Source organism: Cololabis saira, chromosome 14 (assembly GCF_033807715.1).
Source record: "Cololabis saira isolate AMF1-May2022 chromosome 14, fColSai1.1, whole genome shotgun sequence".
Lineage (NCBI taxonomy): Eukaryota > Metazoa > Chordata > Actinopteri > Beloniformes > Belonidae > Cololabis > Cololabis saira.
The window spans coordinates 47112733-47137481 of record NC_084600.1 but is presented as its reverse complement, the minus strand read 5'-3'; the positions used below and the strand labels follow the sequence as shown (position 1 = coordinate 47137481).

Genomic DNA, 24749 nt, shown 5'->3' with positions numbered 1-24749 from the left:
GTTCACAATAGTCAGATCTATTAATTATCCTTAAAGCTCTTTTCTGCATTAAGAAAATAGGATTTGTATTTGTTTTATAGGTTTTACCCATAACCTGCACACAATAAGTAATACTGCCATCTGGTGGCGGAGCGGCGCCATTACAGCTGTCAGAACTCTCTATGGGAGATTTCATGTTCTATGTTTAGTAACTAAACTTTAGTTCTGCTGCCCAGAAACTGTCTGGACAACATGATGATAACAAACCTTAAACAAGCACAAAACAATAGACTGAAAATAACGTTCTGCAGCTGAAAAAGTAGGAGGTTTTCAGTATTTATTTAAGTATTTGACAGCAACGTCACCAACAACGAGGACAGAAGAGAAGGAAGGAGAGCAGGGAAGGATGAACGGACGGTAAACATGTGAGTTACAGAAGAAGAAAGGGAATGTTGAAGTGTTTAGTGTCCGGCTGGTCGGGACAGAGGGAGGGGGGGTTAGCCTAGCGTAGGAGACCCAACACCAAACAAGGTCTGGTCTCTGCTCCGGAGAGACCAGGCTTGGCAAACAAGGTAGTGGGGGGAGAGTAGGGAGAAACAGGAACAGGACCAGGTCTGGTCTTTGCTCCGGAGAGACGAGGTGGGGGAGAGTCGGGGGAATCAGGGGAATAGAGAGGAAGAGAAGAGAAACAGGAACAGGACCTGCTGAAAGAGGATGTGAGAACAATCGCTGTGGAGTGAAGCGGCAGACGGACGTCTACAGGTAGGCTCGCCACCTAGGGTTGTAATAAAGCTGCATTTTGTAATAAACTGCCCCATTTTGTAATACATTTTGTTATTGCATTTTGAGAAGATTATTATAAAATGCACTTGCAACTTTTTTGTTTTCTAGGAAATGTAATAACATGGTGCATTATGTAATAAAACCTATTATTGTTGTTTGTTTAACAATGAATTTTTACAAGAGTGACTTTTGTTGTTTTTTATGCATTTTCCCTCAGAGCTTTGTAGCCCAATAAATCTATGTATAAAACTCCAAATATAACTTTAGTTGCCTATTTGAAGTTTGGAATTGTATAGGCCAATAACAAACAAATAAACTATGTTTTAGAATTGTTATTGCATAATGCACAATGTTATTACATTTTCTAGAGAATTAAAAAGTTGCAAGTGCATTTTGTAATAATCTTCTCAAAATGTAATAACTTATTACATATCTTATGGTTTCTCATAGTTCCGACTTCTTACCTTCCGTCTGACAGTTTTGGCAGAACTTGGTGGGAACATGGTCACATGGTGGGAAGTGACACGTTCTTATCAGCTGTTGTTACTATGAGGGCGTGACCAACCTGCCAGGTTTGACAGGTCGGCCACGCCCCCGCTGTCCTCCCTCCAAGATGCTGGTCCATGTGTGAGAGAGCATGTGCGCTCCCTCATCTCTGTTTATAGTGTGTTGTCCTTGTTTCCTTATTTCTATGGCCTCCAAAATCCAGCGCTGGTGTCTGTTTTATTCGGTGAAAGGTTGAGAAGGGGCAGGGCCAGGGAGAGGAGTCTTGACGGACAAACCTCTCCCCTGCCTGACCGGGCCGTTACCCTGCCCCTCTCACTCCCACGCTGCAGGATCCGGTGTTGTGCATTCAGATATGCTCTTCACCACCGGCGGAGGATGCTGCACCATGTACAAAAGAGAAAAAAGAGAAGAAAAGGGGGGCCAGCACAAGAAACTACAGGACTTTAACACACTAGAGTTTACACTACCTAGAGATTTACCAACACCAGCTAGAGGTTTACTAAACACTAACTATAGGCTTTACTAAACAGAAAGGTTTTAAGTTTAGTTTTAAAGGTGGAGGTGGTGACAGCCTCCTTAACCCAGATTGGAAGTTGGTTCCATAGTAATGGTGCCTGATAGCAGAACGCCCGCCCTCCAAATCTACATTTAGATACTCTAGGAACTACGAGTAAACCTGCACTCTGAGAGCGGAGAGCTCTGACAGGAACATAAGGCACTATCAGGTCTTGTAAATACTGCGGAGCTAAGCCGTTTTGGGCTTTATATGCAAGTGATAAAATTTTAAATTGGATTCTGAATTTTACGGGTAACCAATGGAGCGACGCTAACACTGGAGAGACGTGGTCTCTCCTGCTGATTCCTGTCAGCACTCGTGCTGCTGCATTTTGGATCAGCTGGAGCCTATTCAGCAAATTACTTGGACATCCTGCTAACAACACATTACAGTGTTACAGAGGAAGGAGGAAGTTCTGCCGAAACTGTCAGACGGAAGATAAGAAGTCAGAACTTTGTCTGGAAAAAAGAAAACCATAAGATATCAATCTGAAGACATGATGAACACAATACAACTTATTACATAAAGCGGCAAAATTTATTACAAAATGCGTTCGAGTAGTTTATTACAAAAAATGCATCGTTATTACAAAATGCGGCTCAACACTGTCCCTTATTTCTACAGGTGGAACCTCGTCCTCACCTGGAGTTATGGACTCCCCCCTGCAGCGCTAGCTAAGCTAAGCTAAGCTAAGCTAACACCGGCCCCGGGGCGACATGTCCACGGACTCGGGTCCCGGTTCTGGTCCCGGTCCGGACCCCCAGACGGACTCTGGTCCCGGTTCTGGTCCCGGTTCGGACCCCCAGACGGACTCGGGTCCCGGTTCTGGTCCCGGTCCGCACCCCCAGACGGACTCTGGTCCCGGTTCTGGTCCCGGTTCGGACCCCCAGACGGACCCCTGTCCCGGTCCGGACCCCCAGACGGACCCTGGTCCCGGTCCAGACCCCCAGACGGACCCTGGTCCCGGTTCTGGTCCCGGTTCGGACCCCCAGACGGACTCTGGTCCCGGTTCTGACCCCCAGACGGACTCTGGTCCCGGTTCGGACCCCCAGACGGACTCTGGTCCCGGTTCGGACCCCCAGACGGACTCTGGTCCTGGTCCTGGTCCCGGTTCGGACCCCCAGACGGACCCTGGTCCCGGTTCTGGTCCCGGTTCGGACCCCCAGACGGACCCTGGTCCCGGTTCTGGTCCCGGTCCAGACCCCCAGACGGACTCTGGTCCCGGTCCGGACCCCCAGACGGACTCTGGTCCCGGTCCGGACCCCCAGACGGACTCTGGTCCCGGTTCTGGTCCCGGTCCGGACCCCCAGACGGACCCTGGTCCCGGTTCTGGTCCCGGTCCAGACCCCCAGACGAACCCTGGTCCCGGTTCTGGTCCCGGTCCAGACCCCCAGACGGACTCTGGTCCCGGTCCAGACCCCCAGACGGACTCGGGTCCTGGTTCTGGTCCCGGTCCGGACCCCCAGACGGACTCGGGTCCTGGTCTGGACCCCCAGACGGACCCTGGTCCCGGTTCTGGTCCCGGTCCAGACCCCCAGACGGACTCTGGTCCCGGTCCAGACCCCCAGACGGACTCGGGTCCTGGTTCTGGTCCCGGTCCGGACCCCCAGACGGACTCGGGTCCTGGTCTGGACCCCCAGACGGACCCTGGTCCCGGTTCTGGTCCCGGTCTGGACCCCCAGACGGACCAGGGTCCCGGTTCTGGTCCCGGTCCGGACCCCCAGGGACCGGTCCAGGTCCAGGTTCTGCTGGACCTGCTGCTCGGCGTCTACCAGGAGTTTTCCTGCTCCGGTTTCTGCCAAGAGAAGTTCGTGTCCGGATTCCTGACGTGGGGTGAGACTCACTCGTTCATCCAGAACCACTAACTCGTTCAGAAACCGGTAACCCAGATCCATCATTTCCTTCTATGGTAACCACGGTAACCAGAGCCCGTGGCCCGGAAGCGTAAACAAACCAGCGCCGCCGGGACCAGGAGTCGGGTTGTGTTGAGTGTGTTGAACCTGAACTTGGGACGGTTTCAGGACAGTGAAGCAGACTCAGGTGTACTGTTACCGTGGTAACGGACTCAGGTGTACTGTTACCGTGGTAACGGACTCATGTGTACTTCAACGTTCTGCCTCTTCCTTGATGAAGCTGAAAACAAGTTTAATTTGATCGACGACAACGGGTAACTTTTCCGTCAGAAAAGCTGTTGATGAGCCGAGTAGATTTGAATTCACATCAGAATCTGGGGGCCAGGGGTACAGGGGACCTGGGGACGATCCTGGTCCTCGGGGACCCGTGTCCTGCATGTTTTAGACCAGAGGACCAGGGGCCAATTCTGGTTCTGGAGGACCAGGGTTGGAGACCCCTGGTCTAAAACATGACGGAGGTAAATGGATCCACAGCCGGATCTCTTGGTTAGTCTTCTCACTAACAAACGAGTGGCTATTCGAGCCGCATTTAAAGCACAAAAATTAAAACGTGAGAACGAGATATTTCCCTTTTCAGAGAAGAAATCTAAATATTAATTGGGTCTTCCTGGTTTCAACATGTAAGACCAGTGGACTGATCCAGATCTTGTGAGTTTCTCCTCAATCAAGGGAAAAACCCCAACTGACCAACCGAAATAGGAAATAGAGAAATAGGTCCAATCCTGGACCTATTTCTGACTGGACCACAAAGAAGAGCAGGGGCTGGCAAATCCTGGTCCTCGAGACGTGTCCTGCACGGTTCAGACGTTTCCCGACTTCAAAACATGTGTTAAAGCTCGTTATCATCAAGTCATCAAGGGCTACACAAGTCTGGTGATGGTTTCAGCAGGGACACGTTTACCATGTGCAGGACACGGTCCTCCAGGACCAGGACCATGCAGGACACAGTCCTCCAGGACCAGGACCGTGCTGGACATGGTCCTCCAGGACCAGGAACTGCCCCCCTGGTAGGAAGGAGGATTCCTGGACTGGTTCCTGGAATCCGTCCTTGGAGCCAGGAAGCAGCAGAGCAGCAGAGCAGAACTCCGGAGAATCTCTCCAGAGCTTGTTTATACCAACATCTCTGAACGAAGCTTCGGTTAAACACTAGAGACGTCCAACATGTTTCTGCATTCAGATCAGGTTTTACTGGACAGAAATACCAAACTTATTGAACGCAGGATTTCATTCATCTCTTCCTCACAAACAGAGATGCTCAGAATCTGCATGAAAACTGTATCCAGAGGTTTTTCAGGGACCAAAGCTGCACAAACAAACCTGCTGAACTGTTTCTCTCAGCCTGACAGTGTTTACGTCTCTGTAAACTCTGGCTGAAGCTGCACCAGGACGGGTTTGGGTTCACGGTTTTATCCTTGCAGGATGAAAACTCCAACTCGTACAACCGTTTCCGTCTGTTTTGGTGAAACTGAAGCAGAGCTGGATATTCTCTGGTGAATGAGTTGCTGTTGTTGTTCATGTTGTCATGGTAACGGGTCTCTGGAGAGAACTCAGCATCTCTACGGGGTTCAGGTCTAGACTCGGACCGGACCATGACTCAGATCATTCCAGACGCTGGATTTACTGCCCTGTCCCAGAGGCAAAGTTAGGGGAGGGGCAGCATTCCAGACATTATTGGTTAGGGTTAGGCTGAACGCTGAGTAGGGATGGGAATTGACAAGATTTTTCCAATTCCGATTCCATTTTCGATTCTGTTTAACGATTCGATTCTTTATCGATTCTCTTATCGATTCTAGCCTACAATTTAACACATTCACCTACCGAAAATCAGGGGCATCTCCTGTGGTAAATGGGTGCAAGCCTTTCAACACAAACTTAGTCACTCTTAGTCTCTCGTCATGGTCATCTAAAGGTAATGCATGAGAAGGGATTCACTTAACGTTAGTAGTTAGTAATAGCAGGTTTTACAAGATCAAACACGCAACATTCATTAAAAGTTATTGCATGCTGTATATGCAAATGCTTTTGCATGTTGCTAGTGTTTCTTCCCTTTGAAATGTGCACATTGCAAGTCGCCCTGTTGTCAGGCTTTTTGGTAAAATGTAACCAAACTTTCGAGCGTTTATGCCGCTTTGTCGCCATGTTTTCCTGCTGGGCGCGAATGCGGTGACGTCATTGGCGCCCACTGGAATCGTTTAGGGAATCATTTGCAAAAAAGGCAAACTATTCCAAGGAATTGAAACATTGGGAACCGGTTCTCAACAAGAACCGGTTTTCGATTCCCATCCCTAACGTTGAGTCAGCGGTTAGGGTTAAGGTTAGGCTGAATTATGGTTCTGCGTTAAACCTTCGCTGTAGGTTCGCGGCTATGCGGGAGTTTCTCCATAGCTACACCGTAGCCTGACGTAGTACCTCCCAAAAATTGTAACTACACGTCGACGCGATGCAGACCCAACGCAGACCGAGAGGGCTGTGATTGGTTCACTTGTTAGCAACGAATTTCCAGTCTCCGGTTCGTGAAGCAGTCGTGAACTTTCAGCGCTCTTTTCTTCGTGTGTGTTATGATTGTTTTGTTTTTTTGCACAATTGTTGTCCTTATCTCTTTGATTCACTGTAACCAGAAAAGCCGGAAGCTAAACAAAGTATCAACTAGCGCTCTGGGGGGGGTTTAGCACCGCAGAGAAATGGAGTGACGGAGAAGTCCGAAGGTTCACGACGGCGTCACAGCAACGTGGTCACGGCAACGCCGTAGGCTCTGAGTTGGTTTAATGCAGAACCTTAAATCAGGCTTAAGGGTTAGGGTTAGGCTGAATGCCGAGTCTGCGGTCAGGGTTAAGGTTAGGCTGATTGTTCTGTACGGTCTGCAAAACTCTGTTCGTGACAGTCAGATCACAATTATTTCATTTCTCATTTCTTTGTTATAGAGGGGCAATGTACATTAATGAACATTTTAAAAATGTAAATGCACCCAATTGTAGCCAAAAGGCTAATTTCCATTGGCAATGCCCCTGCCAGAAGGAACACTTGAAGTTAATGACAAGTTAGCAGTGTTGGGTGTAACGCGTTACAAAGTAACGCGTTACTGTAACGAGATTACATTTGCCAGTAACGCAGTAATGTACCGCGTTACAGTTGTAATTTGGGTAATCCCGTTATAGTTACTCTAAGACAAGAAAAAATACGTTACTTTAGTTACTTTAAGCTTTTCAACTACATTTAGAACGGGAAAACAGAAAAGAAAATCAAACTTACCTTTCATGCGTCTTCACGCGTTGCGCAACACTTGTCTGACTTGAGGCTGATTTATGGTTCCACGTTAAATCGACGCAGAACCTACGGCGTAGGGTACGCGGCGACACACACCGTACGGTGCGCGTCGCCGCATACTCTACGCCGTAGTGCGTTGGTGTAACGCAGAACCATAAATCAGCCTTTAACGTGATCTTACGGGATTTTATGGGATTTTACGGGATTTCTGGTGCTGATCTGGGCACTGCAGTAATAAGGTTCCAACTACAGGACTGTCTCAGAAAATTAGAATATTGTGATAAAGTTCTTCATTTTCTGTTATGCAATTAAAAAAAAACAAAAATGTTATCCATTCTGGATTCATTACAAATCAACTGAAATATTGCAAGCCTTTTATTATTTTAATATTGCTGATTATGGTTTACAGTTTAAGATTAAGATTCCCAGAATATTCACATTTTTTGAGATAGGATATTTGAGTTTTCTTAAGCTGTAAGCCATGATCAGCAATATTACAATAATAAAAAGCTTGCAATATTTCAGTTGATTTGTAAAGAATCCAGAATGGATGACATTTTTGTTTTTGTAATTGCATTACAGAAAATCACAATATTCTAATTTTCTGAGACAGTCCTGTAAATGTTGTTCATTGGCAATCGAGTTATGGTGCAGCTCAGGTGATATTGCGGAGTAATCCAAAAGTAATGTAACTAGTAATGTAACTAGTTACTTTCAGCAACCAGTAACTAAGTAGTGTAAGGGACTACTTTTTTTAAAAGTAACTAGTAATATGTAATGGATTACTTTTTTTGAGTAACTACCCCAACACTGCAAGTTAGTGGAGAAATCCTTTTCAGTCCGAGGGGTGCATATACTTTAGTTGGCAGCTGAAAGTCGTCCCTCAAAGAGCTGGTCATCAGTCGTGTCGTCGTAAAAGCTGCTCAAAGGTCCACGTGTCGATCTGGACCTGCAGCAGATTCTAACTATGTCCAACAGTAGAACCAGAGACAGCTGGGAGATTATTAAAGTTCAAACACACTCTCTGTGTGTCAAATCACCACCACACTCAGTGGGGGGTAATAATAGCCCACCGCCGGAGGACGGGTCGTATATATACAGTATATATATATATATATATATATATATATATATATATATATATATATATATATATATATATATATATATATATATATATATATATAAGACCACTCGAAGCGTCTTTTTCCTCGGGTGATACACCCCATGATGTGGCAAGTACCAAACGCGACCATCGTCCCGGCTGATGTCCATGTCGGGTACCTTCACAGCATATCCCCTTTTGATAATGCTTTCCATGAATGCTGAGTACTCTGAGTGGAACGCTGGGTTCTTCATAAACTTCCGCCTTAAGTTCAGAGCATGTTGTGCAGCTACCTTTCGGTTGTTCGGCATCTTTAGTTCTTTGTCTCTCAATGGCAGAGCAATGCTATGATGTCCATCCACAAGTTTGGCTGACTGTGTGACCATGTTAAGAAACTGACGATCTTCCCTAGACATATCCAGCTTCTCACTCTGGTTGCAGGAAAGTCACACTGAAACTGTTGATTCCAGAGTTCCTCCAATTGGGTAACTGCTATTCGGTTTGCTTGAACCTGCATCAATCCAGATGTTGTGTTATGGCCAGTGATCTCTCGCAGTGGTCCGTTAATGGTCCAACCAAGGCGTGTTCTTACAGCGTATGGACCGTAGCGTCCTCTACACTGGCAATTATTTGCCAGGGCTCAATAGCTTTTGGTGCATTAGTCCCAATAAGCAGCCCTATATCTGCTTCTAGTTTTGGAAGTCACACCACCAGTGGCCATTTGTTGACATCTTCTTGTAAAGGGATATTACCTTTTGTCGCAGGAATGGTTTTTTGAGAATATGCCTCAGGGAGCTCCAGAAAATCATGCTCACAATCCTTTCTTCTCCCATGGTCTGCAGTACGATATGTGTCTTTCTGCCTGTGAAGTAAACTGTCTATGTCACAGTTGAAGACAAAATTGAGCCTCTGAAATTCTGGAAAATCAGAATATACACACTATAAATGAATCTCAGATTTCACTTAAGTCAATATGAAAGTTTCTGTGACCAGGAGCTAATATCTAATATCATTTAGGCTATTTATCTGTATTGAGGTCGACTCACTACAGGAAAAGTAAAGTGTGTGTCTCTGCTCTCGTCCAATCAGCCGGGCCGATAGTGAGGCGAGTTGAGAAGATGAGAATCAAAAGAGACGACTTTGACATCCTGAAGGTGATTGGCCGAGGCTCGTTCAGCGAGGTGAGCAGGAACTGGAACTTTAACGGAAAGTAAAGCCTTTATTGTCATTGTGCATCCAGTGTACAACAAGAATGCGAGCTCTCTCTATTTTATGCCTTGGCAGGAATACAATTTCAAGAATAAAGTCGAAATCGTACTTCAACATTAATCTTGACATTTCGACTTTTTTCTCAACATTTTGACTTTTCTCAAAGTGCACAATGGAAAAAAAAATCTTCCTCCTCTAAAATATTATTTTTATTTTTCTCCTCCATGGGCCTGATACTCTTCCGTACTATATAAATAAAGTTAAATGAAAAAAAAAATTGAATTGCAATACTATTGATATAAATTTGTGCCGTAAGGCTCGGAGAGTTCAGGGTTTATCTATCCGATCTTCAAACAGAGATCTGTACATTACTGACGTCTTTGTGTTTTCTGTCTCCAGGTCGCCGTGGCGAAGATGAGACGAACGCAGCAAGTTTACGCTCTAAAGATTATGAATAAGTGGCACATGCTGAGGAGAGGAGAGGTAGAAACTAAACTCAGTCTTCGTTCTCCAGACTACGAAACAGCTTCCTTTAAACTGGTCTGTTTGTGAGAATCACTTTACTTTACTTAATAAGAGTTATGTTTTCAAATGTCTTGGAATCATGTTGACTATGTTGAAGAATAATATAAAATCCAGTTCAGAGGTCCGCTGTGGTGTAGTGAGTTTTATTCAGTAGCCGGCGGTGAGCAGACCTACACAGATCAGGTCTGGGTTGGTGTGCTGACCACGAATGGTTTGAAATCATGACTTTTATACAGTAAGTTCAAAGTACAAAAGGCAGGAATAAACAAGCCAAAGGTGAGATACAAAAAGCTATTTACAGTCAGATGTGATCTGTGGCCAAATGCCGTTATCGGGCATTTGGCATGACTGTCACTAAGTTGTAAATTACCCCATAGAGTGTTCTTGTGGTTCAAGTCTGTGGCCAAATGAGTTGGTATTAACATATCAGTCAGTCAGGAACTTCATCATATGGCATTCCCGTGGTTCAAGTCTGTTCAAAGGTGTCGCCCCTGCAGGGGGAGGAAGCTGGAGTTTCACGTCAGCCACGGTGTCACAATGCCTCATCAACTACAACTATAATTCTTTCCCATCCCATTAGTTTGAAGCTCCTAATTTAAACCCGTCCACGATCAACAGCTTCTGCCACTGAGATTTTTTAGCATTTTCCAAAACTAAAAATGAAAGCAAAACTACTAGTACTAGGGCCATGCAAGAGAATTTTTTTTTATTGTGCACTTGGAGAAAAAAGTTGAAATGTCTTTCTCTCGTTGAACAGACGGCCTGCTACCAGGAAGAGCGGGAGGTGATGCTGAAGGGAGACAGACGATGGATCACTCAGCTGCATTACGCTTTCCAGGACAACAACCACCTGGTACCGTCAGATACGTAGCTGTCATGTACCTGTGATGTACCTGTGATTTACCTGTCATGTACCTGTCATGTACCTGTGATGTACCTGTCATGTACCTGTGATTTACCTGTGATGTACCTGGTGTATTCAGTTGGGTGGGTGTTGCCTGGTCTCATACTGTACCTTTGTCTCCCCGTCGCTAACGGCTCTAGTACCTGGTGATGGACTTCTATCCCGGCGGAGACCTGCTGACGCTGCTGAGTAAGTTCGGGGACGTGATTCCGGAGGACATGGCTCAGTTCTACCTGGCCGAGATGGTCATGGCCGTCGACTGCGTCCACAAGCTGGGCTACGTGCACAGGTACGTGCACAGGTACAGCGCTAGGAGGTGTTTACAGGCTGGGCTACGTGCACAGGTACTACTATTAATATTTTAAGCAATCCATACCGCCAGGCCGTGGTATACGCTCAGTATATCACAGCTAAGCGGCGTCTCCGGCCCGACGCCAAGTTATGTATTACTTTTATAAAATGGTTACAAATAATGTTAATATGATAGAGGAATACACAATCTATTTGATGTAGTTTTTAATTAATCAGAAATACATATCATCCAGTAAAAATATCCCCACTGTGGAAAACAATAGTCCATCTCTCCAGATGTAGCTCCGCATGTCAGAGACAGGAACTCCTCCATCCATCCATCCATCGTTAGCTCCTCCCCGGAGATCAAAGTTTACCGTCAACATGCCTCATTAATTGTTAACAAAAATAAAAAATAAACTTTAACACCAGCTACTTTTTGCTACCTGCTGTAACCGTCAAAAAATCTGTAACAGTTGGTTCATGGAAACATTGTTGCTTCCCTGACGTGGAATGATCTGCTGTGATGAGACTTTAGAATAGAAGCCGTGGTATAAGCTCATTATACCACAGTTAACAACCAATAAGATCATTATACCACAGTTAACAACCAATCAGATCATTATACCACAGTTAACAACCAATCAGATCATTATACCACAGTTAACAACCAATCAGATCATTATACCACAGTTAACAACCAATCAGATCATTATACCACAGTTAACAACCAATCAGATCATTATACCACAGTTAACAACCAATCAGATCATTATACCACAGTTAACAACCAATCAGATCATTATACCACAGTTAACAACCAAATCAGATCATTAAACCACAGTTAACAACCAATCAGATCATTATACCACAGTTAACAACTAATCAGATCATTATACCACAGTTAACAACCAATCAGATCATTATACCACAGTTAACAACTAATCAGATCATTATACCACAGTTAACAACCAATCAGATCATTATACCACAGTTAACAACCAATCAGATCATTATACCACAGTTAACAACCAATCAGATCATTATACCACAGTTAACAACCAATCAGATCATTATACCACAGTTAACAACCAATCAGATCATTATACCACAGTTAACAACCAATCAGATCATTATACCACAGTTAACAACCAATCAGATTGCAGGATTTCACCGTTCCGTTTTCTAATGGTATTTTTATGTCTCAGAGAGAGCAGGGAGTGAGGGATCATGGGTAGTTGATGTGGCTCTTTGCAGTAACACAGTAACCAGTTGGGGCTATAGCGTGTGGTCCTGGTTCTCGGGACGTAAAACAACGGAGATGTTGTTTTACCTGCAGCCAAACGTAGTTCCTCTTTACTGAAACATCCACATCACTTCTTTGAACCGACATCCTGTTTCTGTGTTTGTCTAGTTGGTGTCAGCAGATACAACAATGTCCTCAACACTTTGACTGCGTCAGAACGGGGATCAATCTGTAAACTCGCTGTTTCTATCGTCACAATGAAGGAATCACTCCGAAATAATCCTTCAGCTTTTCAAAGCTTTAATTTTAAGAGGTGCACGATTGACAACAAACAAACAAACTACAAAACAAAAGAGAAGCCAAACTTCACTTCCAGAGATTTTTTTGTTGTGTAAAAACAACTTTCTACTCACATGAGCATCAATTTCATCTGTATATTTGTCATTTACACTTCAATCACAGATCAACCTCTAGCGTGCATCTAGTCCCGCCCCCTTAGACCAGTTTCATAGGGAATAGGGATGGAAGATTGCAAAAGGGTGGAGCTTTAAATCCCCCTGCGTCCTCCACAGAGACATCAAGCCTGACAACGTCCTGCTAGCGGCTGACGGACACGTGAAACTGGGCGACTTCGGTTCCTGCCTGAGACTCCAGAGCGATGGCATGGTGAGAGTTTACACCGCACTGCTAACAAGTAAGCCTGACAGAGGGAAACTTTGCGCTGGTTCTTTGTAATTGTTTTAATGATCCCGTTAATGTCGGTTTCCTTAGATCCGCTCGTTGGTGGCCGTCGGGACTCCGGACTACTTGTCCCCGGAGATTCTGAGGACGGTGGAGGGAAACGGAGGTTACGGCCTCGAGTGCGACTGGTGGGCTCTCGGTATCTGCGGCTACGAGATGTTAGTCGGGACCACGCCCTTCTACGCCGAGTCCATCTCCGAAACCTACGCTAAGATCATTAACTTCCAGGTAAATGAACAGAAACCTACGCTAAGATCATTAACATCCAGGTACATGAACAGAAACCTACGCTAAGATCATTAACTTCCAGGTACATAAACAGAAACTAAGATCATTAACTTCCAGGTACATGAACAGAAACCTACGCTAAGATCATTAACTTCCAGGTACATGAACAGAAACCTACGCTAAGATCATTAACTTCCAGGTACATAAACAGAAACTAAGATCATTAACTTCCAGGTACATGAACAGAAACTCAGATCATTAACTTCCAGGTACATGAACAGAAACTCAGATCATTAACTTCCAGGTACATGAACAGAAATCTACGCTAAGATCAAAAAAGTTGAAATTTCGAGATTGTTGAAATACAATTTCAAGAATAAAGTCGAAAATTTCACCTCTTTTCTCAACATTTTGACTTTTTTCTCGAAATTTCAACTTTTTTTCTCAACATTTTACTTCAACATTAATCTCGACATTTCAACTTTTTTCTCTTCCACGGAAACACACGTCAAGCACTGGAAATCTGCAACAAAAAACCACAAACAAAGCACGAAACCGGCACGGAGCCAACCAAAACAATAACAGCAATCGACCTAAATCTTGAGATCTGATCGCAGTCTGAGCTAAGCTACCGCTACCGCTACCTAAACCCAAAAACTAGAGAGCCAGCATGCAGGTGAACAAGCCAGTGTGTATGTCTATGTGTGTGTGTGTGTATGTATATGATCATGTGTGTGTGTGTGTGTGTGTATGTGTGAGTGTGTGTGTGTGTGTGTGTGTGTGTGTGTGTGTGTGTGTGTGTGTGTGTGTGTATGTGTGTGTGTGTGTGTGTGTGTGTGTGTGTGTGTGTGTGTGTGTGTGTGTCTGTGTGTGTGTGTGTGTGTGTGTGTGTGTGTGTGTGTGTGTGTGTGTGTGTGTAATAAACCAAACAAAGCTCCACCTGAAGTGTATCTATAGTGGGGGAGGGGGGGGGGCAACCCCGCCACCCGCAAGACCAGAGGCTGACACGGAAGAACCCGGAACCCAGGCCACCGGCAACCCCACAGAGGGGAGAAGCAGGAGGGAGGCAACCCACCGCCTGCGAGCCCCCCGCCCCCACCCCCCCCCCCCCCCCCGGCGGCGGCCGAGGGGGCCCGCGGGCGGGGCCCCCACGGCGCGGGAAGAAACAGCCAGGGATCCCGCGGCGGCGGACCGCGACCCAGGCAATCCCCGGCCACCCGGTCCGGGCCAGACACGCGGCCAGGAGGCCCTCACCCTTCAGGCCAACGACCCCCACCCGGCAGGGGGCCAGCCTGCCCGGAGAGACAGAGCCGCCCCGGCCGCCGACGCGGGCAGGCGCACCCGTCCCCTACGAAAGTGGCCCTCCAAGACCAGAGGGGCGCCCCGCCGCAGAGGCAGCGGGGGGGACCGGAGACGGGCCCGGAGAGAGGGAACCCCCCAACAAGGCGACACCCGCGCAGGCCCGACAACGGAGGGCCCCAGACCCAGGCATCCCATTCATTCATCCATTCACCTATCCTATATCTATACTAATAATAATATGATATACTATACATAATAATAATGCTAATAATACTAATAATAATAATAATAATAATAATAATAATAATAATAATAATAATAATAATAATAATAACCATCTTTGTATAATATAATATTGATAAATTATTAAGTTTTGTTGTCCTGCCAATGGAGGCTCAAATCCTCCATGGCAGGACCCTTCCATACCGCATTCTCACCGACACAGACACACAATCACGCACCGTTTCCAACTTTTTTCTCAAAAGTAGATTTTAATATTAATCTCCAAATTTCAACTTTTTTCTCGACATTTTGACTTTTTTCTCGAAGTGCATAATAAAAAAAAATCTTCCCCTCTCAAATATTTTTTCTCCTGACTGGCCCTGATACTCTTCCGTAATGTTGAGATTAATTTTGAAATACAATTTCAAAAATAAAGTCGAAATTTCGTGAATAGAGACGAAATTTCGCCTTTTTTCTCCACATTTCGACTTTTTTCTCGACTTGTACTTCAACATTAATCTCAACATTTGTTGGTGTGAATCAGTGCCTTCTCTTTTACAAATTAAACCTTCTGTCATCCATCGTCTTTTCTCTCCAGGATAATTTCCAACTTCCTCCTCCGGACTCTGAGATGTCGGACGAGGCGAGTTCCTTCATCGCCGGACTCGTGTGCGACAGGGAAAATCGTCTGGGGAGAAACGGCCTCGGTGATTTCAGGACTCACCGGTTCTTCTCCGAGATCGACTGGGATTCGCTGCATGACCTTCCCGCCCCCTTCCTGCCCGACGTCTCCGGTCCCGCAGACACGTCCAACTTCGACATCGTAGACGACTGTCTCAGTGAAATGGTAGCTCGGGTGGCGTCTTTGTGGCCACAGTTAAATGATGTTTTTTAATTCGGAATTAATTATTCTGAATAAAATAATTCCGAATTAAACTATTTTCCTTGTAGTTTACATGGAAATAGTAATTCTGAATTGAGGTTTACATGGAAAACACGTTTGATCGGCTTTCTCCAATTCTTCTTAAGGTCTGGGGGTTGGGAAGGTTCTGATTGGATAGGGGGATGGATTCTGAATTCTGAATTAAAGAGGAATTAAACTTCCCATGTAAACGCAGCCAATGTCAAGGTTGACTGGTGAAGGATCTTTGGGCACAAGTACTATTTTAGAAGAAGAAAAAACTATTTTAATGGAATTTATTCCCGCTTTTATCTTTTATGACATTGAGTCACAAATTCAGTACTGGATTAATGTGTATCTGTTCCAAAGGAAGCACCTTCAGAAATAAACCAAGCTTGTGGAGTGAAACGTGTTTTGTTGCGTTCTGCAGGAAATGCTTTCCGACGTTGAGGACGCGACTCCTTTAGGCGTCCACTTGGCTTTTGTTGGATATTCTTACACCGCTGCCAGGTGAGCTCACAATCACCAGCCATATGTTTTTGTGCACCAATGACTTTAATGAGTTTAATGAGTTTAATGAGTTTCCAGTTGAGCTTTTCAGTGTTTGAAAAGGTTTAACTTAGCTGTTCTCTTAAGTGCCGTCGACTTTGATCGAGACATCGTGACGCAGACGGAGGAGACGAAGGTCGAGGACACGAAGGTCGAGGTGGGAGACCCATTTCCACCAGAGGAACTGGTGAGTCTTCAGTCTTCAGTTCTCTTGTAAATGTACAATCGTTTGTATACTTGAGCTCCGTACCAAGTGATCATGGTCGTGAGTTAAATAAATGATGATGATGATGATGATGATGATGATGATGATGATGATGATGATGATGATGATGATGATGATGATGATGATGATGATGGTGATGATGCTTAAATAATGACCAATGTTATATCTAGAAGCATTTCATAAGTTATTGGAGAATACATCACATTTCCTCAAAGACTTAATATTTACAGTTGAGGCTTTTCTTCATCTGTAATCCATTTATCCATTTTCTATACCCGTTTATTCCTATATAGGGTCACATGGGTCTGCTGGAGTCTTTCCCATGCTTTCTTAGCGCTAAATGGAGTAGTACATCCCGGACAGGCCCCCAGTGCATCACAGGGTCTCTCTGGGACGACGGATGTCAATGTCATGACCGAATCCTAACAGATAGGATTTCCTTGCTGCTTTATTCAAGTCCCGATCTGATGAGTAGTAGTAGGTGAATGAGCAGAAACAATTCGGTTAAATCCAGCCTCAGCCTGGATAAATGCAGAGTTGTGCCACAAGTTGAGGATCCCATTCACCATATTGTAATAACATTTTTATTACAATTTTTATTACAGTAATAACATTTTTACCAATAATGTAATACTTTATTACATTATTGGGAATTTATTATATTTTCAAGTGGGTCTGAATCAAAGCTTCCGTACACTATAGGCCTACTATAAGGTTTGCAAAGACTATCATTTGTATTGGTGCCAAAACTTTTGCAACAAAGTGAGAATTACGAGTTTGAGTCCATGTGTTTTTTTTTTCCTCCAGATGGTCCAGCTTGCAGATTCTCTGCAGGAAAAGCTTTCTCCCTTGCTAGGAGCTGCAGTTACCCCGCTAGCAGCTGCAGTTACCCCGCTAGGAGCTGCAGTTACCCCGCTAGGAGCTGCAGTTACCCCGCTAGGAGCTGCAGTTACCCCGCTAGGAGCTGCAGTTACCCCGCTAGGAGCTGCAGTTACCCCGCTAGCAGCTGCAGTTACCCCGCTAGGAGCTGCTGTTACCCCGCTAGGAGCTGCAGTTACCCCGCTAGCAGCTGCAGTTACCCCACTAGCAGCTGCAGTTACCCCGCTAGCAGCTGCAGTTACCCCGCTAGCAGCTGCAGTTACCCCGCTAGGAGCTGCAGTTACCCCGCTAGGAGCTACTAGCACCTCCACCCACATCACCACCGACGCTGAAGAGGAGACCAAGCTAACATCACCGGTTGATGAACACATGCAGAGGTATCTGTTACTATTATTTATTGTTGTGCGTCATCTATTGTACAGGACTTTGACTTTGTACAATCTGTTGTACAGTCTCACCTGCAGAAGCTAAAATTTGTTTTAAATTCAGACAAAACCAAATATTCATGCTGTTTTTCGAACGCAAGTGAGCTGCCACTAAATCTTCCTAACATCTTAACTTTTCAAGGAAAATAAATTGAATCAGTGTCAAGCTATAAGTACTTGGGCTTTCTCCTCCATCGCCAACTATCCTTCAAATCCCACATTGTAAATCTGGTCTCCGAGCTCAGGGTGAAGTTAGGATTCTTCTTTGGAAACAACAGCGGCTTCTCCCTCAGTGCTAGGAAGTATCTGCTAACATCAACATTCCTGCCTCTGCTGGATTATGGTGATGTGTTTATGAATGATCTGCTGGATTATGGTGATGTGTACATGAATGATCTGCTGGATTATGGTGATGTGTTGTACATGAATGATCTGCTGGATTATGGTGATGTGTTGTACATGAATGATCTGATGGATTATGGTGATGTGTTGTATATGAATGATCTGCTGGATTATGGTGATGTGTATGAATGATCTGCTGGATTATGGTGATGTGTTGATGAATGATCTGCTGGATTATGGTGATGTGTTGTATATGAATGATCTGCTGGATTATGGTGATGTGTTAATGATCTGCTGGATTACGGTGATGTTTTTATGAATGATCTGCTGGATTATGGTGATGTGTTAATGATCTGCTGGATTACGGTGATGTGTTGATGAATGATCTGCTGGATTATGGTGATGTGTTGTACATGAATGATCTGCTGGATTATGGTGATGTGTTGTACATGAATGATCTGCTGGATTACGGTGATGTGTTGATGAATGATCTGCTGGATTACGGTGATGTGTTGATGATCTGCTGGATTACGGTGATGTGTTGATGAATGATCTGCTGGATTATGGTGATGTGTTAATGATCTGCTGGATTACGGTGATGTGTTGATGAATGATCTGCTGGATTATGGTGATGTGTTAATGATCTGATGGATTATGGTGATGTGTTGATGAATGATCTGCTGGATTATGGTGATGTGTTGCTGGATTATGGTGATGTGTTGTACATGAATGATCTGCTGGATTACGGTGATGTGTTGATGAATGATCTGCTGGATTATGGTGATGTGTTGCTGGATTATGGTGATGTGTTGATGAATGATCTGCTGGATTATGGTGATGTGTTGCTGGATTATGGTGATGTGTTGTACATGAATGTTCTGCTGGATTATGTTGATGTGTTGTACATGAATGATCTGATGGATTATGGTGATGTGTTGATGAATGATCTGCTGGATTATGGTGATGTGTTGCTGGATTATGGTGATGTGTTGTACATGAATGTTCTGCTGGATTATGGTGATGTGTTGTACATGAATGATCTGCTGGATTATGGTGATGTGTTGCTGGATTATGGTGATGTGTTGTACATGAATGATCTGCTGGATTATGGTGATGTGTTGTACATGAATGATCTGCTGGATTATGGTGATGTGTTGATGAATGATCTGCTGGATTATGGTGATGTGTTGTACATGAATGATCTGCTGGATTATGGTGATGTGTTGATGAATGATCTGCTGGATTATGGTGATGTGTTGTACATGAATGATCTGCTGGATTATGGTGATGTGTTGTACATGAATGATCTGCTGGATTATGGTGATGTGTTGTACATGAATGATCTGCTGGATTATGGTGATGTGTTGATGAATGATCTGCTGGATTATGGTGATGTGTTGATGAATGATCTGCTGGATTATGGTGATGTGTTGATGAATGATCTGCTGGATTATGGTGATGTGTTGTACATGAATGATCTGCTGGATTATGGTGATGTGTTGATGAATGATCTGCTGGATTATGGTGATGTGTTGTACATGAATGATCTGCTGGATTATGGTGATGTGTTGTACATGAATGATCTGCTGGATTATGGTGATGTGTTGATGAATGATCTGCTGGATTATGGTGATGTGTTGATGAATGATCTGCTGGATTATGGTGATGTGTTGATGAATGATCTGCTGGATTATGGTGATGTGTTGATGAATGATCTGCTGGATTATGGTGATGTGTTGTACATGAATGATCTACTGGATTATGGTGATGTGTTGTACATGAATGATCTGCTGGATTATGGTGATGTGTTGTACATGAATGATCTGCTGGATTATGGTGATGTGTACATGAATGATCTGCTGGATTATGGTGATGTGTTGTACATGAATGATCTGCTGGATTATGGTGATGTGTTGATGAATGATCTGCTGGATTATGGTGATGTGTTGTACATGAATGATCTGCTGGATTATGGTGATGTGTTGTACATGAATGATCTGCTGGATTATGGTGATGTGTTGATGAATGATCTGCTGGATTATGGTGATGTGTTGTACATGAATGATCTGCTGGATTATGGTGATGTGTTGTACATGAATGATCTGCTGGATTATGGTGATGTGTTGTACATGAATGATCTGCTGGATTATGGTGATGTGTTGATGAATGATCTGCTGGATTATGGTGATGTGTTGTACATGAATGATCTGCTGGATTATGGTGATGTGTTGTACATGAATGATCTGCTGGATTACGGTGATGTGTTGTATATGAATGATCTGCTGGATTATGGTGATGTGTTGCTGGATTATGGTGATGTGTTGTACATAAATGCATCAGTGTCTGCGCTCGCTTGACACTGTGTATCATTGTGCCTACAGATTTGTCTCTGGCTGTAAACATCTTACCCACCACTGTACCTCGCATGCCAAATCCGCTTGGCCATCTTTATCTGTACGCAGGCGTTTGCATTCATTATCGTCCTTCATGTGAAAAACGTTCAAATGTCTTATCAGCTTCGTTGTGTTGAAATTCTTGTGTAACATTCCTCCCCGGGGTATTTCCTTTGGACACACTTTGCAAACTACAAATTTGTTGTTCTTTTCGGACATTGTAAAACTCCCATACCGGCGAGGCTGACGCCCCCTTATAGAGATAACCACGCCCCTTATAGAGATAACCACGCCCCCGCATAGAGATAACCACGCCCCATTATGGAGATAACCACGGCCCTTATAGAGACGGCCACGGCCCTTCAGGACAGCTCAGTCTGAGATGTGGGAACGCTCTCGCGGCCGGCGTTTGTTGGTGTAAACGTCATCAGATCGGCTGCTCTGAACTATTATTTTCCGATCTCCGATCAAAACCGATCAGTTGCCGCTCAATCAGTGCATCTCTGACTAGAATCAGGTGTGTTGATGCAAGGAAACATCTCAAACCAGCAGGACAGCGGCGCTGGAGGACCAGAGTTAATGCCTACCTCTGCTGTGAACTCTCCTCTTCCTCCACCAGAGCCTTACATGAAGCGACGAGGAGATGCAACGAGCTGGAGAAGGAAAGCATGAGCTTGAAAGAAGAGATCCAGCACTGGAGAGCAGCCATGGAAACGGGTAACGAATAAATACTATATATAAATACTCCTGCTTCCTCTGCACATCGTCATCATCATCCTCGTCTCCAGACCTTCTACACAGCTGCCATCTTCTCCTCTGTTTCACTGCATGAACAATCACATGTCTGCCAAAGTCCATGCAATAACACTTTATTAATCCCGGGGGACAAATTAAGGTTTTTCAGCAGAATGTCAGTTTGTCTCAGTTTGCATGATATTAATTTCTTTACAGATGGTAACAAGCAAATATACTCCATGTTTTCATAACTTAATATCGTGCAGTACATCCCAATTTCGTTATCTGCACCTTGATGTCATTCTGCCCACTAGATGTTTAAACGTCAAAAATGAAGCTATTTCCTACAACAGTGTAGTGGTCAATGTGACGGGTCGGGAGCAGAAATGCTCAAGAAAGGTTACGTTTACGCAGATGGAAGGGAAACTTTTAACTGGAGAATCATTCAACTGGAATCCAAAACATATTTCTACCCAGACAAACATGTTGGTATGTCTGCTCTGCTGTAGGACAGTTAACGGGACCAAAGACTACAGTTTATATGAGACTCAACACCAAGCAAGGAGCGGAGCATGCTAGCAGTAGCTTCCAAGAAAAGCAACAAATGTCCAAGAAAACAAAAAGTCCAAGAATTAAATCGCAGCCTGCATTCTTTTACTTGGATAGTTTGTAAAAGTTACAGCAGACAGTGTCGGACCAGGGAAAGCAGCTTTATTATTGCTGAAGAAATCTTCCTTCAGAAGATTCCGAAGATTCAGAATCGATTATAAGGATTTGATTCGAACAGTTTTTTCAGCTGTTGCATGAATTATATGACTGTAGTTCTGCAACATATTAATATTAGTATTATATTGAGATTCAACAGCAAGTATTGGCAGCTAATGATGCTGTAAGGACCAATCAGCTCCCAGAATGCTGATAGAACTGGACATGTTTGGCTCAACAGCTCCCCCTACAGGGACGGAGCTTTTAGTCGTCGTTGGTGACCGATATGACGCAGTAAAGAGATATGGAGGAGTTGTGAGCGATGACCAGGATGTCAGTTTAGATGGTTTATATCTATAGTAGGGATAACGTGAAAATACTCATCTGTGTTCTCATTTAAAACAGATTTAAATAGCCTTACAGTAGCTGGACCTGAAAGAGAGAACCACAGTGCTTCCTCTACACGGACAGGGAAATGCTTTAAGGGCGTATAGAAGGAGAGACGTGGCCTTCAGTGTATTTTAGGGGCATGATTTAATCCTCAGCTGTCCAACTCATGGTTACGCTCTGCTGCATATAGATGTGACGTCATTAAATCCTCCCAACAACGGAGTGAATCACACACTGACCTCTGCTCGGTTTGATCTGCAAGTCTAGCTTTAGCTTTGGTTTGCATGGACTTTAATGTGCCGTAAAAACACACCAGTGTCTCCTCCCTCCTTCCACCCCTCGCTCTCCTCACTCCCTCCATCACTCCCTCCATCACTTCCTCCCTATTCTGTTCCTTTCATTGAAGAAGCCTGCAGCTCTGCTCATCAGACTTTCCTCTGTCTCGTCCAATCACAGAGCTCGGTATCTGCCCAGCATCTCTTGCTATTTGCTGCCACTGTGTGGAAACACCAGACCATGTAAGCTGATCCACTTTACTCCTCTCTGTTGCAACATGGGTATCTTATTTTAAGGAGCACGTCGCCTAAATGATTACCTGACATGAAGAACTATGGAGCTAGAACAGTCTCATAATTCACAAATGCACACGCCGATCCAGAAATGCACAGGACAAAATTCACAAATGCACAGACTGATTCACAAATATAACGTATAAATAAACAAAGGAAGACATCTGATTGGTTGCAGATCCTTCCCTGTTAAAAAAAAACGTATTTGTGGATCGAGTCACGTCAGAGGAGTCTCAAAAGTCACACAAATGCAGCGCAGCTCACAGACAAAAAAAAGTTCAGGTTATATTTGTGTGTGCATGAAAAATACATTTGTGTATCTTGTCCTACGAATGTGTGAATCGTTCTGTGCATTGGTGAATTTTGTCCTGTGCATTTGTGGATCGGCGTGTGCATTTGTGAATTATGAGACTGTTCTAGCTCCATAAAAAAACCCCACACTCTTCAGCAGCGATTAGCTGTTTGTAGCTGGTCCAATTCTGAACAACCAGTTTCCATGAATCTCCAACGTTCCTCTGCTCCTCTGTTCCAGAAGTGGACGGCGCCCCCTACCTGCCATTACCCGCTGGTGATTCCCCTGCACCGCCACCTGCTGCTCTTCCACCGGGTAGGGACACCACACCCAAACCAGACCAGGATCTGGACCCTGGTGGTCCTGCAGGTCTGGATGCAAGGAAAGGTCAACATGATAAACAGACGGTTGGTTTTTCTTCCTCTGTGTTCCAGATCCGCCTGCCGCAGGTGAGGAGTGAATCCTACCTGCTAGCGTGTGCTGAAGGGAGCTACTTTAACTCCTGGGACGGATGGGGTTTACCCAGATCTCCTGAACGTTTACCCAGATCTCCTGAACGTTTACCCAGATCTCCTGGACGTTTACCCAGATCTCTTGAATGCATCTGAAGGAGCAGAGCTGAGCACGAGCTCTTCACGCTCCCCTGCATCCCAAACCACCAAGATGAGAGAGAAAGATGTCTTTGTTGTGGACGTTTGAACCGAAGGACACTCCCGGAGTAAAGTCTCCTGCTGGTGCGAGAGGAAACTGCTGCGTTCTGAGTGCGAGGCACATCTTCTGACCCGTCTTCTGGTCGGTCAGAACAACCTGCATGAGGTCCAGAAAAACACTGACTTTAGCTTACTTTAACGTGATTCCTGAGTGACACTGAGAGGACAGGTATTTTAGACCATATTGGTGTATTTGGAGTCACTGAATATGAATATTTCTCTGAGAATCTTCACGTACGAGTTGTGTAGCACAACCGCCGCTATTGTCTTTGCTGTGCTGTAATTGATGACCACGTGACCTGGTTTTGTACGAACACTGCAGGCTTTGTCGGTGTGGAAGATTAATAAATCACAGTTTGATTTCCAAACTCAGACTATCAGATTCATTTGGTCTCAAGGAAACGCACGAGCGTTAGCAGGTAAAGGTGTCCGTGTGCAGGTTGAAGAGACTCGGAGGTGGAGTTGCACTCAGGACGTCCAAGTTCACGTCCTCGGTTATCCAATATGTTTTAAATTAAAGTGCCAACCCTTTAAGACATTCGTTGGAAGCTACATCAGCTGCTTTTCGGACCGCTGTGTACGGACCAGAGTAATTATCGTTCACGAAAACGAACGAAATAACGAAAACTAAAATTGAAAAAACAATTTTGTTAATTGAACTAAATAAAAAACGAAAATTAAAAGACAAAAACGATAACTCACTGAAACTATATTGCGTTTTTAGAAAACTAACTAAAACTACCTGAAATTATAGATATCATTTCCTCCGTTTTCCTCCCTGTCAATATAAGCCTCTTGGTTTGATCACGTTTGATCACGATTACGTGTGGGCACCACGGATATTGTACCATGCAAAGT

The 24749-nt window shown here is 44.6% G+C and overlaps 1 protein-coding gene across 2 annotated transcripts; it reads left to right on the top strand.

The window, feature by feature from the left end:
- The first annotated feature begins 578 nt into the window (after positions 1–578).
- On the top strand, positions 579–24240 carry LOC133460145 (serine/threonine-protein kinase MRCK gamma-like). 2 transcript variants are annotated; one of them, XM_061740704.1, is made up of 16 exons: positions 579–741; positions 2450–3658; positions 9197–9288; positions 9716–9799; positions 10599–10694; positions 10886–11034; positions 12855–12948; positions 13054–13251; positions 15374–15622; positions 16107–16186; positions 16313–16412; positions 17259–17707; positions 21110–21207; positions 22777–22838; positions 23422–23496; positions 23616–24240. In XM_061740704.1, exons 2-16 carry the CDS (start codon positions 2542–2544, stop codon positions 23787–23789), a joined length of 3117 nt encoding a protein of 1038 aa, XP_061596688.1. In that variant the 5' UTR covers positions 579–741; positions 2450–2541; the 3' UTR covers positions 23790–24240. The 2 variants fall into 2 exon arrangements, with proteins under 2 accessions (XP_061596688.1, XP_061596689.1); XM_061740705.1 differs by lacking the exon at positions 22777–22838 and having other exon boundaries at positions 23616–23778.
- Positions 24241–24749: the final 509 nt, after the last annotated feature.